The sequence below is a fragment of the Emys orbicularis genome, chromosome 8 (genome assembly GCF_028017835.1).
Source record: "Emys orbicularis isolate rEmyOrb1 chromosome 8, rEmyOrb1.hap1, whole genome shotgun sequence".
Taxonomy (NCBI): Eukaryota; Metazoa; Chordata; order Testudines; family Emydidae; genus Emys; species Emys orbicularis.
Window position 1 is genome coordinate 84,482,928 of NC_088690.1, and position 16,252 is coordinate 84,499,179.

The 16,252-nt window shown below is 42.1% G+C and overlaps 1 protein-coding gene across 1 annotated transcript in view; it reads left to right on the forward strand.

Moving 5' to 3' along the window:
* The window catches only part of LOC135882298 (rho GTPase-activating protein 7-like), a 143,292-nt gene that overhangs the window by 119,541 nt on the left and 7,499 nt on the right, over nt 1-16,252 (forward strand). Inside the window, exons 3-10 of the mRNA XM_065409162.1 lie at nt 773-854; nt 1,735-1,798; nt 5,373-6,760; nt 7,220-7,390; nt 8,188-8,347; nt 10,166-10,364; nt 11,796-12,012; nt 15,174-15,288. Coding sequence (XP_065265234.1) covers nt 773-854; nt 1,735-1,798; nt 5,373-6,760; nt 7,220-7,390; nt 8,188-8,347; nt 10,166-10,364; nt 11,796-12,012; nt 15,174-15,288 — 2,396 coding nt within the window. The remainder of the gene's footprint in view (nt 1-772; nt 855-1,734; nt 1,799-5,372; nt 6,761-7,219; nt 7,391-8,187; nt 8,348-10,165; nt 10,365-11,795; nt 12,013-15,173; nt 15,289-16,252) is intronic.

The window sequence follows — 16,252 nt, forward strand, 5'->3', positions numbered from 1 at the left end:
CCTTGAGAAGGGGTGGGGTGGGGGCGGGGACTGGGGGGAGCACCCCCTGGCAGATTAGAAACTCGGCACCTATGTCTCAGGTACTGCACCCCCTCTAGGGATGGCCCTGGGTGTGAGTAATCCCATTGAGGGCATGTGTGTAAAACTGCGCATATGTAATTGCTTGGAGGATTGGGCCCTTAGTCATTTGCATGTGTGTATATTTATATTTAGTTTTATCTAGCTTAAACTGAAATGTGATGGCAAGTACTGTTTAACTTCTTTGCAGATGTTCATATTATGATCCTTGTCAAAAGATTATAAGTAGGGTTGGCAGAATTTGATTTTTTTCATTTTTTTAAAAAATAATTTCAGCAAATATCAGTGTTTATTTTTAAGCGTTCTGTTTTTAAGCTTTCAATTTTTCTTTTTTTAATTTTCACAGTTGCAGGAAATTATTGGGGGAGGTCATGCAATGGAAGGGTCAGACAATTATTTAATGACTGTTGAAATGAATGAGTTGTTGAGAAGAAAAAAGTTAAAGCTTATAACCATTAAAACACAAATTGTCTTAATCACATATCAAAATATACAAAGTAAATAGCCTTAAATCAAACTCCTAAGTTCTCAAGCAGCATTTTTCTTTCTTTGCTTAACTGTAAATCTCGATTAATATTGATGGATGTATTTTTTTCATTGCTTTTTGTGTGTACGATGAAACTGATGTTTAACAATCTTTACTGATAAAAATCTAAACCCTCCAAGCTTAATTATAAATACTTTGTATTCACAGACATGCAGTTTCCTATCGACATCAAAACTGTGAGGAAAGATCATGAATTTTTAGATCGAGATGCTATTGATTCTCTGTACAGGTAAATATTATTAATTTGACTTTTCCCCCAGCCTAGCACACATGAAAATTATGCTTCTAATGTTTAGCTTTTAACATACTCCTTTTGAGGGTATGTTGTTTTTCTTTGTTTAACAGATGACTTGTCTAACATCCCAATTCAGGAAAGCTCTTAAGCAAATGCTTAAGTCCCATTGAAACCAATGGCCTTGCATACTTAAAAGTTAAGTAGGTGCTTAAGTGCTTGCCTGAATGAATTTCTCTATAGCAAAGCTATTTTCTCTGTGTACAGAGTGAGATGGAATACTACTCTGGCTATCACTTAATCCATTCACCATCAGAATCGCATTAGAATGATGTCACTTTTTTTATTTACTGGAACTACATCTCAGCATTTCACATTGATGTCAAAGCAATTACTTACGTGCTTAAGTGCTTTGCTGGTTTGGGGCCTTATTGATACTGCAGTTCCACCAAAATGATTAAAAAAAAAAAAAAAAAAAAAAACAGAGAAAGTCCTAGTGATCTACTTTAGTCCCATCGGTTTTTTTCTTATGTTTTAAAACATTGATTTGACCAAGATTTTTTTTTCTTTGCCGGAGTCTTACATTGATGTAGCATCCTTCACAATCACCAAAGGTTTCTTAAGCTTTTATTAATGATTGGTTATAGTCCTCTCTTCGGACTTGGCTAGGGGAGGACTCTAGCTGTAGACAACATCATGTAACTGCAGAACTGGGTTGGTGGTTTGAGGGCATTTCAGGAACCCACAGCAGAAAGCCATTTATTACTGGCAGAAGTTCAGACTGTTTTTAAGAGTTCAAGAGCAGAATGTCTGTCTGCTTTTATTCAAGAAAATAATTTGGGTTAAGGTCTTCAGTCCTTTTTTCCCTTTCCCCTAGACGGTTAAATACACTGAACAAGTGTGCAGCAATGAAAGTGGAAATAAGTCGTCAGAGAAAACGGGTATGTCTTAAAATTTTCATTTCATAACTTAGCCAAATAGAGCATTTAAAAAAATAGCATAACTTGGCACACATATCATTGCCTGGTGAGATGAAAGTTTTACTCATAGATGTTTAATGTTTATGGGTTGACAAATGGACTGCACAGGGGCCCTGACTCAACATGTGCTTAGGTGCTGCCCTGACTAGGGAGACTCTTCTGAGTCAGGGCCTGAAAATTTATGCTCAGAGGAGGGCTCTGTGCAAGCTTCCTGTATCTCAACTGATCTATAGGTGAGGTTCTGCAGTGTTGTTGTTGTGTTGGGCCCAGGATATTAGAGAGACAAGGTTGGTGAGAGAGACAAGCTATTGAGCTTACACAAAGCTCTTATTCAGGCCTGAACTTCCTCTTCTGTCTCCAAACAATCCCCCAACTCATCAGAAGCAAGCTCCCCCCCTAGACCAGGACACACCCACTCAAAGTGGCAACAGACCCTGCTAGAACAACAGATGCAAAACCTGTAGAAATAGCTCCATTGCTATGATGATCAACACCCCACACAACACACCTTTCAAGATCCATGGGTCTTGCACATGCTTAAAACAACATGGTGGTGTCCCTCATCCAGTGTACTAAATGGCCCAATAACGACTATGTGTGTGAAATGACAGTCACTATGCTCTTGAATTAATTCACAAAGAAAAATGATAAAAGACACAAACACCAGATCACCTGTGAGTGAACACGTTTCACAAAGCGATCACTCTGTCTGACCTCTGTCCTCATTCTCAAAGGAGATCTGCAGAACGTTTTCGAAAGATGAGCCTGGGAGCTTAAATTCATAACTCTGCTAGACACTAAAAATCATGGACTTAAATAGAGACACTGGATTTGTGGCTTATTACAACAGTCTATAATCCACTAACTATCCATGCCCCCTTCTCTGTGACTGGAGAGGTGTTAGAGACGTTTCAGCTTGAATGGTCCCTTGAAATATGTGTTAACTACTTATGCTAAACAATCTGTTCCACCTTGTATTTAGCTGTAACACTGTGAATGTGTTTCCCAGACCTGAAGAAGAGCTCTGTGTAAGGCTATGTCTACACTACACATCTTTTAGCGACACATCTTTTGGCTGTGTCTCCACAACCGTGCCACTACAAGTCACGCAGTGTATCTGCTGTTTGTCTCTCCTGCCGACAAAAAAAACTTCTACCCACAACGAGCGATGTTTGTGTTGTCGGCAGGAGAGTGCTCCTGCCTACAATGCGCTGTTCACACTGGCGCTTGTCGCGGCAAAACTTTTGTCTTTTGGGGGCAACAGAGTTTAAACACCTGAAAGACAAAAGTTTTGTAGTTCAATTGCCAGTGTAGACATAGCCTAAGCTGAAAAGCTTGCATCTCTCATCAGTAGAAGCTGGTCTAATAAATGATATTTGCTCACCCACCTTGTCTCTCCTCAAGTGAGAGGATAATTCATTCTCCATGGGCTTGTCCACAATAGGGAAAAGCCTAGGATTCCCTTGACTAGCTAACATGGGATAAATCTACAGTTTTGCCACTCTGCACTAGGATTTTAAAGAGAGCTAATTATCATGTTGTTTAAAAAAACTCATACCATTTTCCGTAGCATGGACAAACCCTTTGAGACTGCCAATGCAGATGCCCATTATGAGAATGGGATTTTGATTAAGGAAGGTTTTGCTTCTCTTATGCTATTAGGTGAACAGTGAAAAGTTCCATATATCGCTGTCAGTGACTTGAACCTATACACACTTGTTTTATTGCACTCAATGTGCCCTTCCTTTGATTTGGATACATTTTTAACTTGTTTGTTGGCTACTGGCACTGCCTTTTGTTTTCAGACAAATGAGTGACTGGAGAGAATTATAGACTGGGCACTGTGGATGTATTTTTCCAAAGCACTTAAGAGTACAAAACCCCTTGACAGTCAATGGGACTAGTGTGCCTAAGTCACTTAGCTAAAGGGTTGCCAACTTTCTACTTGCACAAAACTGAACACACTTGCCTTGCCCCCCTGCTCACTCCATCCCCCCTTCCCTCTGTTGCTCACTCTCCCCACCTTCGCTCACTCGCTCATTTTCACTGGGCTGGCTCAAGGGGCTGCTGTGTGGGAGGGCAAGAGGGCTCCGGCTGGGGGTGTGGACACCGGGGTGGGGCCAGGGATGAGGGGTTTGGGGTGTAAGAGGGGGCTCTGAGTTAGGGGGTGGAGCTGAGGTGTTTGGAGTATGGGAGGGGGTTCCGGGATGAGGCAGGAGGTTGGGGTGCAGGAGGATGCTCCAGGCTGGGGCCAAGGGGTTTGGAGGGTGGGAGGGGGATCAGGGCTGGGGCAGGGGGGTTGGGGCATGGGAGGGGGTTGGGGTGCAGTCTCTGGGCAGCACTTACCTCAAGCAGCTCCCAGAAGCAGCGGCATGTCCCCCCCCGTGGCTCCTACGCAGAGGCGCGGCCAGGTGGCTCTGTGCTCAGCCCTGTCCGCAAGTGCCGCTCCCATTAGCTGCAGTTCCCAGCCAATGGGAGCTGCAGGGATGGCACTTGGGGCGGGGACAGTGTACGGAGCCCCCGGCTGCTCCTGTGTGTAGAAGCCGCAGGGGGGATATGCTGGCTGCTTCTCGGGAGCCGCGCAGCACGGAGGCTAGCAGGGAGCCTGCCAACCCCACTGCGCAGCACCGCCAACCTGACAGTCAATGGCCTGGTCAGCAGTGGTGACTGGAGCCACCAGGATCCCTTTTTGACCGGGTGTTCCGGTAAGAAACCGGACACCTGGTCACCCTATTTAGCTACTTCCAGAAATCTCACCCCGTGCCTCCCTGAAAGTATTTGATTTCTCTTTTAGAGCTGGTTGGAACACTTTGGACTAAATGGTTTCAACAAAATAGCATATTTTGATGAAATTTCAATATATTTTGTGGAAACATCTCTTTTGAGAGAGTTTTTTTGGGGATAGAAGAGACAGCCAGACTTCCTTTTTCATTCTAGCCTGGTGGCTATGGTGCTGCCCTGGGATGTGAGAGATCCACATTAGAGTCCCGTCTCTGTCTGATTCAGAGACTTGAACCTGAACATCCAAGCCTGTGCTCTAACCATGACCTTGGAGACAGACAGACACACCCACCCATCCCCTGCATGCACCTACCCCCCCAGCTACCCTCTTCCCTAATAAAAAAGCTCAGGTTTTGATCTGAAAAAACAGACAATTCAACACAATTTCACTTTCATGAAAATGTTCCAGGGGTTTTGGCTTTGTTCTGACGTTGAAAGAAACTAGATTTTGAAACCAAACTTTGAAAGTTGCCATGAAACAGATTTTTCATTATCCAGTCAGTTCTATTCTCTTTTAACAAAGCTTCCAGCATGCTTAGGTGCTGTCTCTCCCCAAACCCTCTCAATTAGCAAAACAAAGCTCATGCTGAAGGGCTTTAGACTGAATGTTGTTACAATGTAGAAATCTAAATTTAAAAGTACTGCAGTGACTCAAAAATAAGCATAAAAAGTTAAACCTCCTTTTTCATTGCATCTTAGATATTTTAAAACTTGCTGGACTTTGCCCGTTGAACTGTACTTTCTTTACTTTAAGAGTGATGAATCTGAAGACGATGAACCTTGTGCAATAAGTAACAAATGGGCTTATGAGAGGTGCAGCCAGAGATGGTCTCGCCTGGAGAGCATAGAAGGTTTCCCTGAAAAAGAGTCTAGTGCATCAGTCCCAGACAGTCCAAGACTTAAGAGCACTGGTAGTGAGGAGATATCCTTTTCAGACCAAGGAGAGAAGCATGATGTGTCTTCAATTCACAGTACTAGCAGTGGGGACAGTGACATTATCAGCTTCCCTAAGACTTTTGAGGATGTTGAGACCAGCACTAGTTCTTCAAGGTGTTCATCAAGTAAACTGGCCTCTCCTGACTCTACTTTTAGTTGTTCTCCTTCTCCTAGTGAGTTCTTAAATATCATCAGCGAGGAGAAGCTTTTGGATAAGCCACCACAAAAAAAGGGGAAGAGCTTTCTAAAGAAAATGGAGAAACTGCGCATAAGGAGTTCCAGTGTAAAGAGAGCTGCTCAGTCAAAGGCCAAACCCACTATTGGTGAACCTGTTCTTCTGGAGGGACTGGACGAAGAGAAGCTGAAGAACCTTAATTCTGTAGATATTTGTGACCTATCTGACAGCCAGATGAAAAAGAATTCTTCCTATTCTCCCCACACTTGCAGCAGCAGCAGCAGCCAGTCTGAAACCAGCAGCACAGTGAGCACTCCGAGTCCTGTTATCAAAGTCAGGAGCTACGTTAAACGGGGAGGCGTGTATGCGGAGGACTCTGACTCCAGCAAGCTCTCTCTGTGGAACGATGTATCTGAGCAAAACTTCAAAAATGAAATCAATTTGCATGCGAACCAAATGTTTCACGTACCACAAGGCCATAAGCCTGGGACTTTCCCCAAAGCACTTACAAACAGTTTCTTATCTCCAACAGACAACACTTCTGTGAACTGGAGAACTGGAAGCTTTCATGGATGTAGGCGGAACAGAATTAGAACTAGTTCTAAAGAATCTGAGACCCCTCTGAGTCCTCTATCGTTTATAGATAACAGGATGAGTATCTATGACAATGTGCCCAGCATTCCTGTTCATCTTCATAAGATGGAGACGCCGGAAATTAGTGACGACGATGTTTTTTCAGAACTAGACAATGTTATGGAACATGTCAATGGGCTCAGAAAGTTGGTCAATCAGTGGACTGAGAAGTTCTCAGATGATGGAGACTCTGATTTTGCGAATGACTCAACCTCTCCGTGTCCATCTTCCCCTAAAGAAATCCACCTTGAGATAAAAAAGCATTCAGCGGAGAAATTGGCAGATCTACCAGCTGCTGATGGAAAACAGAACTGCAAGCATGGCAATGACCTTGATTCCCCAGAACTGGCATATATAACCGATTCAGAGATGGGATCATCATTATCACATTCCAACAGGTCAGCTTCATGTTTCTTTATAACCTTCCCCTCCTCCTTCTGCCCTACCTCCAAGAACTTCCCTGTCGTCCCCTCGCTCCAAAACACAATCACCTTCTCAAAACAGTGAGAAATTTAAATCCATTTCAACTAGAGACAAACGTGAACCAACCAGTTCCAAGTATTAGGCGCTATAGTATCACAGTGATGATGGCCACATAAACACAGATAAATCCAGTTCCAAACTTTGGGGCTCATTCCTCTCTCTAATTTGAACCTTTCACATTGGTGCAGTACCTCATAGCCTAGACCTTTTATGTAAAATGCAACCAAAATCTGCTTGGAAACAGCAGGTCACTTTTGAAGTGATTGATTGATTTGATAGGACAAAATGTTCCATACGTGTTCCGTTGCTTTAGGCAGAGACCTGACATGAGCAATAAGAACATTCCTTTAACCTAAATAATGTTTACTCCTTAGACATGAGAGGCGACACTGGTCTGCAGAGGAGACTGTAAACTTGGAAAGCCTTTCTGTACAAATTGATAACCAGTCAGCAGCCCACCTAAACCGAATACAGAAACTGGCTTTGTTGAAACTCACTGCTTTAATGGACAAATACTCTCCTTCCAGTAAACAGGGCTGGAACTGGTAAGTTGTTATGTTAACATATTCTACTTCAGGAAAAATGACAGTTGGCAAAAGCAGATGGCTCTTACCCTGCTCTGAACTGAGTGTGCACATCTGGCGTGAAATCCAGGTCCCACTGTCTCAATGCGAGTTTTGCTACTGATTTCAGTGGGGCCAGGATTTCACCCAGACTGTCACCCTTTCCTACAGTTTGGCATTATTGATAACTTAAATAACAGTCCAAGCTTCAGTCTTCGCTTTCTCCCGAAGCTTGCCCCTTCATAGGGCTTTTCTGCAAAAGAACTCCTCTGAGAAAAAAGGGAATTAGGATCTGGGACAGAGACTCACTCCAACCCCTTCTATCCTAGTTGTAGCTTAAATAAATAAATAAGTCACCTGCCATTGTGATCAGCAATAACAATTCTGCATTTTTATGCAGGGTTCTAGCACCTGAACATAGGGACACAACAGAGGAACCTGCCACTCTTACAAGGATGGTAGTGTATCCTGCAAGAGTTTCAGCTTGAAATGAGGATTTCTTTATGGGACTGCACCCTGCTAATTTAAGGGACTTAAGACACGCAGCCTAGGTTGTTTCTGTATTTTTAAGTGTTGATTTCTTTGTGTTGCCATGAGTGTAATAAGGCTGCAGCATTTGGAGAAGGAACAAAGGTGGCACATGACTTCCTAAATGTGCACAGCATAAAGAGAGGGGTGTGTGTGTGTGTGGGGGGGGGAAGATCCCCAGTGCCCCCTGCTCTAAACTGCCTGAATGGAAGGGCAGCTAATGGTTTGAATGTATTTATTTTTGTTTTCAGGACCGTTCCGAAGTTCATTAGAAAAATCAAAGCCCCTGACTATAAGGACAAAAATGTATTTGGGGTCCCATTACTGCTAAATGTTCAGCGAACAAGCCATCCACTTCCAAAGAGCATTATCCAGGCCATGGAGTACTTAAGAAGCCACTTTCTTGACCAGGTACAAATATAAAACAAACCTAAATATGACTTGAGTGATACTTCATTCCATGTATGTTTTTAACTTGGAGCCCCTAGAGAGCTGACCGCCAGTTTCTTTTGCTTTGTCAACCCTTTCAAGGACATTCTTTCCTCTCCAAGGCTTCTAACAGTGGTGTCTGAACAGGCTTGAGTGGGCACCCTACAGGGAATAGCGATATTGTTCTCCTTTTGTGGATACCTTATTTCCACCCTAGTATAAATGTATCTGCCCTTCTTTGTTTATAGCACCTGCCGCTGTTCTGTTCACTTGGCAAATGTGGGCCAACTGCCTTCTCTTAGTGGTACTTTAGTGGTAAAAAGCAAAAACTAACACCTGTAGCACCCCTTGTCTCTGCTCTGTACAGTCTGAAAGCATCGCAACATCGGAATTCTCATTTCACATTTCTAAGAATTGAGCTGTAGCTTTTTATGGCATATAATCAGGATGTGATTTAACATCCTTTTTGTGCCTAAGTTACATTTATCCGCTGCTCTGAAGATATTTGCATTTGTAGATTAGTGCCCACAGTTATGAGCCACATACTATATGCTGCGGTACCTCTGTAATAAGGATGGGGAAAGTTTGTAAAGTTAGAAGTTTTCCATCCCTCTCCAACTGTTTGGATTCACAAATCTAGTTAGAGTTCATTAATCTTTTTCTCCTATAACTTAAACCCATGGAGGGTTGTGGGGGTTTTGTTTTTGTTTTTTAAAAAAGATTCAGTTCACTTAGAAAACCATTTTACATGAGTCCTGGATTTGGGATAAAGTCTCTCTTCATTGAAAACTAAATTGGCTAAAGTGGGGAGCCGCCTTGTATGTCATTGTGTGCATATTAAAGGAAGATCTGTCAATACAGTGTTTAATTTGCAGATTTGTGTAGACCTATATAACCAAATATTATGCAAAATGAAAAAATGATCCAAATACATATTATAGGGTTAGTGTACAAATCTATATCTTGCAGTTAAAAATGGAATATATTTTCTGTAACAACGTCAAAACATGTCATTTCAATAGTATCACTTTGGTTCATTTGGCTTTGACTTTATATTACATTAAAACATTAACTTTACTGTATATTAAAATATATAACACTAAATATTTTAATATTATAAAAGTTGAAACAAAATTAATTGAAATGATACTATTGAAATGACATGTTTTGACATTATCCAAATTGAATTTTTCAGAATTTTTTGTCTCATGGAAAATTTAAAAATTTCCAATTTTCATTCCAAACTGAAATTAACTTCTTTGAAATATTTCCCACAAAATGGAAATTCTGGTTCTCATCCAACTCTAAAAAATAGGCACGTGAAACTTTATGCAATTGGATATCCTGCTTAATGCAATTACCTAGGTATCAATTTAAATTCATACTTATGTACAAACCCTTTTCTCTTTTATACACAACACCCAAAGTGCACTGGCACTTGCGGACCTAGTGTTAACATTGTATCCTGTTGATATAAATTGAGAGAGCCAATGCAAATAGATTTAAAAGGAAGAAAAGTCTTCAGTGAGGACTCTCACTTCTCTCTCTTGGGTTAACTGATGCACCAAGAGTCCCAGTGTGGTTTGGCTGGAGAATAGGGAATCTCCAAGCTGTTTCTAAAGAGATCAGAGTGCATTGGTAGTAGCTGACTTTTCAGAGCAATGCCAGGGATATTTGAGCAAAATCATGTCCCATGTACAGTGTGTGCATGTACAGCCATCATAAGTGTCAGAGTTAAGGAGAAAAATTGCTTATTCTGACTTAGGTTTGGGCTCTTATGTCTGTCTGTTCTCTTAATAGGTTGGCCTGTTCAGAAAATCAGGCGTTAAATCTAGGATCCTTTCTTTAAGGGAAATGAATGAAAATGACCCAAACAATGTAACGTATGAAGGGCAATCGGCGTTTGATGTGGCAGATATGGTAAAGCAGTATTTCCGAGATCTTCCTGAGCCTATATTCACTAGCAAGCTTTGTGAATCCTTCCTCCACATCTATCAGTGTATGTAATTTTTTTAATTTTCTGAGTTTCGTGGATGTTTAGGCCGAAAGTAACCTCTGATTTTGTGTGCTCCATATTTTGAGAATCCAACGTTATGCTGCTGGGGGGGCGTGACTTTTCAGAAGTTCTGAGCATCTTTAAGCCTAGTTGAAGTCAATAGGAGCCGCAGGTGCTCAGCACTTCTCAAATAAAATCCAGCGTGTCTCAAAATGGGCTTCTAAAATCAGTATGAAAATATTGGTCTCAGATTATATAACAAACACTATTTTCCTCACCCTTGTGTTCGTTCTCTCACACACACTCACACTCCCTTACCCTTTAACAATACTCTGTGGTTGGTGTTCTGACTTGATTTTTAAATGGTTGTTTCTGTGTATTAAATTAGGGCATAATCTGTTACTCTCACTGAGGAGCACCTGACTAGTCTTGTTCATTTCAATAAGACTGCACCTTGAGATCAGGTACTTCTTACCACAGGAACAGCAGTCATGCTATGGCATTTTCACTGGAAATACCAGCTGATTTCTAGTTGTTCTGTCAGCCTGTCTACATTGTCTGAAAGAAGAATAAACCATAAGGCAAACTACGTCATTTGCAATTGCTTTGAATTAGTTGTGTCTCCAGTAGTTTGTTTTAACTGAATTCATTTTTGAGATGCAGCAAGAACTTGTGATGTTGGTGCCTCAAGGTTTTTTAATGACAATCTTTTCTGTAACCTGGAAAAGGCATTTAAACTTTAAATAAGCCCAAGCTTTCTAAAAAGATTAAATCTTGAGTTTTGTTGTATTACATGACTTTACTTTGACATGAGGAACATGCGTCTTGCTGCCTCGAGGCAGCGCCTTGACTATAGGAGTCCTAGTTGCTTGTTATTTCCTGTCTGTAGAATATGGAATAATATCCCAAATCTCTAGGTAAAGTTTTGTTTGTTTGTTTTTTAAATTGAAAATAAAGATTTTAAATTAAAAAACGCTATTTTTAAAGTAAACAGCTGTTCCTGTTTAGCCTACCCTGGCGTGCACTCTGCTTCTGGAGTAAGTATGGCTGAACAGGGAGTTATTCAGGAGTAACTGTCTCTGAATAACTCCAGGTGTAGACAAGCCCTTATCTGGATTTTAAACAGCCTTATTTCAGTTTTTTAAGTCTATCAGGAAGAGCTTTAAGACCAGCTGAAATAAGCCACTATGTAAACCTCTTGTGGAGGCTTAATTTAACTGGCTTTACTAAACTGGTGCAAATAGGTGTCTCGACACCTGGAATGGTGGCCTTTTAGCTCTTTGCCATCTCTGAGGACTGTCCTGTGATCCTGAGTAACGGGAGAACTGATGTATGGAGTTGATGCCCTATTTAGGGGATAGTCTGTTCATTCTTTTATTTAATGTTTTATCTTATCAAACCCTCTCATGAGTTTCCTAATTCTTCTATCTTCAGATTTGCCAAAGGATCAACAGTTTCATGCAGTCCAGGCTGCCATTCTTCTGCTCCCAGACGAAAATCGGGAAGCTCTGAAAATTCTTCTCTTCTTTCTCCGAGATGTAGTTGCTTTTGTTGAGGAAAACCAGATGACTCCGACCAACATTGCAGTCTGTCTCGCGCCATCCTTGTTTCATCTCAATACTTTAAGGCGAGAGAGTTCATCATCATCTAGGTATCGTTGTCGTAACAGCTGAACTGTTAAATAAGAGTTTTTCTGTGCCATGTTGACTGCATAAATAAAATGAGCCAAAATGTACCTTGCCTGTTCAAAAATCTGGAAGTGCTCCAGATTTGTCCCATATGTGACAGCTCAGTCCTTAGGGGAGATGAGACTACATCACGCTCCAGCTCTTCTGGCTCCCTGTCAAATACGAGATCAATTTTAAGGCCCCGTTCTTCAAAGCCCTAAGTAGTCTGGGCCCCAGTTATCTCAGGAATCCACCCCCCACCCCAAGCATCATACACTAAGACAGCTCTACTCTTTGTGGATGCACAAAGTATTAGTTAACACGGGCCTGGCATAAGATTCTGAAGGTGGCAAGACGTATTATTTGCATTAGCTTAGCCTGATTCCACTACAAAAAACTCAGATTAGGTTTCTCCCAATATCTATGCCAAAAGAGACAGCAAAAAACCCATTCGGTGTGTGCCTTATGAAGAGAGGGGTCAGAATAGTCTCCCTGATAAAGTTTGCTTTTTATAATTCTGCTTGCACTCAGAGAACATGCAATAGAGATGGCTGTATTCCAGAGAAATGGGTAGGTAGAAAGCACTTATTTAAGTGGGCTTCCAAACTCCTGTTAGTATTTACATGTAAAAACCCAGCTGCAGATTCAAGCTCCTCCAGCTAGTGTCCAGCTCAGATACTAATTCTTTTTGGTGATAAGGATGCCGGGGGACTGGGTGATTTTAATTTTAATAAGCAACAATATCCTAATTGTGTAACATTTATCGGCAGTTCATACAGTGATGAAGGACCTTCTAGGCAGGGCTGGCTCCAGGTTTTCTGCCGCCCCAGGCGGCCAAAAAAAAAAAAAAAAGCCGCGCCGCTCCACTCTTCGGCGGCAATTCGGCGGCAGGTCCTTCACTCCGAGAGGGAGTGAGGGACCCGCCGCCGAATTGCCGAAGACCCGGACGTGCCGCCCCAATAGCAGCCGGAGTGCCGCCCCTTGGTATTGGCCGCCCCAAGCACCTGCTTCTTTAGCTGGTGCCTGGAGCCGGCCCTGCTTCTAGGTAGAATCAGTACAGTAACCTGAGAATGCTCATTCAGGATCTAGTCTAGCCTCAATGCAAGGCCTTGTTTGTTTTCTATACAGTATGGCTGTGCTTGTGGATAAACTTGTTTTGAGGCAGGAAAGGGCTGTTTTCTTTTGACAAAAACATCATGCCCTTGTCAAAGCAGATGCTTCTTCATCTTATGCAATCTAATGATAAGGATATTACATTCCATTTAGGTGAGGAAGCATGTCACATGCATGGTATTTGTGCATTTCAGATTTAATGACACTCTCTGAGAAAAGTAAATAGAGATGAAAAATGTAAAGAATTTGCTTTTAAGAAGCGCAGAGCATCTCAAAATGCATATCTACCTATAAAACAAGTCCTGTGATGCTCAGCTCTTGCTGGGAAGAGCTAACACTGAAGCTGAAACAATGACAGCACTGCTGATCATAGGGTACGTCTTCACTTACATCCGGGTCCGGATGTAAGCAATCGATTTTCTGAGTTCGATTTATCGCGTCTGGTTAAGACGCGATAAATCGATCCCGGAAGTGCCCCGGATCGATCCCGGAAGTGCTCGCCTTCGACGCTGGTACTCCAGCTCGGCGAGCGGAGTACACAGCATCGACGGGGGAGCCTTCCTGCCGCGTCTGGACCGCGGTAACTTCGGACTAAGGTACTTCGAATTCAGCTACGTTATTAACGTAGCTGAATTTGCGTACCTTAGTCCGAAGTGGGGGGGTTAGTGTAGACCAGCCCATAGTGAGAGAAGACTTGAGTGGAGCCAGGAATGTAGCAGAGTGATTGATAGCTTTTCAGTTGCAAATCCTGACCAGAATTAAGCAATCTGTAATGTTTGGGAGATTGAAACTCCTAGTTTAGTAGTTTGTACCATTTGGATTGACTTTTAACTCTACATTGCAACAGCAAGGATCCTAAAATCATTTTAGAAACAAGGGTGCTTTGAACCTTAAGTTCAAATAATTAGTTGTTAATATTTTACCTTAGGATTCAGACTTCAAAGGGACATACTCTAAAAGACTTGGCTCTAAGGAATAGTCAAGGGTCCTTATTGCTTGCACTTTTTAAAGTTGTTCAGTAGGAATGTTCCAAGATAAAGCTATTGTGAGTGAGTGTTTCTAGTGTCATATAAAGATTATGTCTGGAAAGACCTAAAATGCTGATAACACGAGTTAGCAAAACATAGCAATATGACAGCACTTTTTTGTGGATTGTGATGATTTTATAAAAAGTCTTTAGACAGTCTACATAGGTTGTTGATGTAACTAAACACTTAACTCAATGCTGAGCACATCAATGAGACCTTATTAATTTCTTTGGCTAATCCTGTCTAATTACTGTTCAGTAAAAGACCATATTACTTGTAAAATTTTGGTAAGCCTCAGTAGCACTAGTGGTCCTTGGTATCTCAGCAGTTTGGTTCAAGGCTACCATTTCTATGCAAAAACAACGAGGAGTCCTTGTGGCACCTTAGAGACTAACAAATTTATTTGGGCGTAAGCTTTCCTGGGCTAGAGTCCACTTCATCAGATGTATGAAGTGAAAAATATAGGAGCAGGTATAAATACATGAAAGGATGGGGGGTGCTTTACCAAGTGTGAGGTCAGTCTAATGAGATAAATCAATTAACAGCAGGATACCAATTGATTTATCTCGTTAGACTGACCCCCATCCTTTCATGTATTTATACCTGCTCCTATATTTTTCACTTCTGCATCTGATGAAGTGGGCTCTAGCCCATGAAAGCTTATGCCCAAATAAATTTTAGTCTCTAAGGTGCCACAAGGACTCCTCATTGTTTTTGCTGATACAGACTAACATGGCTACCACTCTGAAACATTTTTATTCAGCTTACTATTCACAATTACTGTGGCTTTCACAATGTTGTCCATGTGAAAGTGATGACAGAAGACTTTGTCTAGTGAAGCTGTTTGTGTACAGAACTCATTGTAACACAGAAATTCAGACACCAGAGTAAATGAGAAAATTCCCTAGAGCTTCCAGGCTGACGATGATGATGTGTTTCACCTCTTACTTTTTTGATTTACTCTGTTGTGCCTTTGAAAAAATCCTTGTTAACCCTCTCTCTAGGTCCAGCCAGAGGAAGTACAGCCTGGGAAAACCAGACCAGAGAGATTTGAACGAAAATCTGGCAGCCACCCAAGGCCTGGCCCACATGATCATGGAGTGCAACAGACTCTTCCAGGTATGTCACTTCCTATAACACCCCCTATGTTACAACATTACGGAAAGTGTCCACCATGCTCATTAGAAAAGGGAATATGCCAGTAGGATGCTCCAGCCCTGAAACTTAAACTGGACATGCCTGCAAGTTCTTTGCTGCCTATTGGCAAGAGTAAATGTCCTCCTGTTGTTGCCTGAATACAGTTTAAAATAATCCAAACAACCCCTGAAGCAAACCCTGAAGATTTGTTTTTACTGAGGATGATAGTTTCCCTGAGCTAAGTTATGATTCACTATCCTGTTGCTCTTTCCTCTGCTTGCAATTCCTAATGCTTTAGTGTGGTATCTGCGTCCTACTGACCTGAATACAGGGAGAATTCTGTTGCAGAGGTCATCGTATCTGCTGTACAGTACTTAGCAGGATCACATTTTGCCATCCATTTCCTTCTTCCTGTGATAAACCCAGTCCTCTGAGGCTCTGGATATATCTGTGTGCTTGGGAGGTGGGCCCGAGCCACAGAGGTTGAGGTGGGGTTTTGGTTTAGCCCCACTGTATTGAGAACTCAGAACCAGGATTCTTTTTAAGACCCAACTCTGAGTTTATTTAAAATGTCCCATTTCTGTGCAGTTGTTTTTTCCAGCTGGCTTGGCTTAGGACAGCATTTCTAAATGTATTACCAGTTAGAGATAGAAATAACCTGGCAACGCTTTCCCCACAGGCGTATGCCTCCAGGAATCGTCTATATCCAGCATTTGACTGACTCGGGTAGGGCATCTCTACAACCCTGAGCTGAGTGTAGCCTACGTGTAGGCAGTGGCCAGCCCCTTCGATCTGTGGGATGCAGGGCTCTAATGATAAGCGTGTAACAAAGGGAGCTCGCCATCTCCGAGTGATTTAAAACATCCTTCACGAGGGGAAATGTGCGTGTTCCCCCTCGCTGGGAGCCCTGGGGGAAGGCAGCTAATTGCATCCTCTCCTCCCTCAT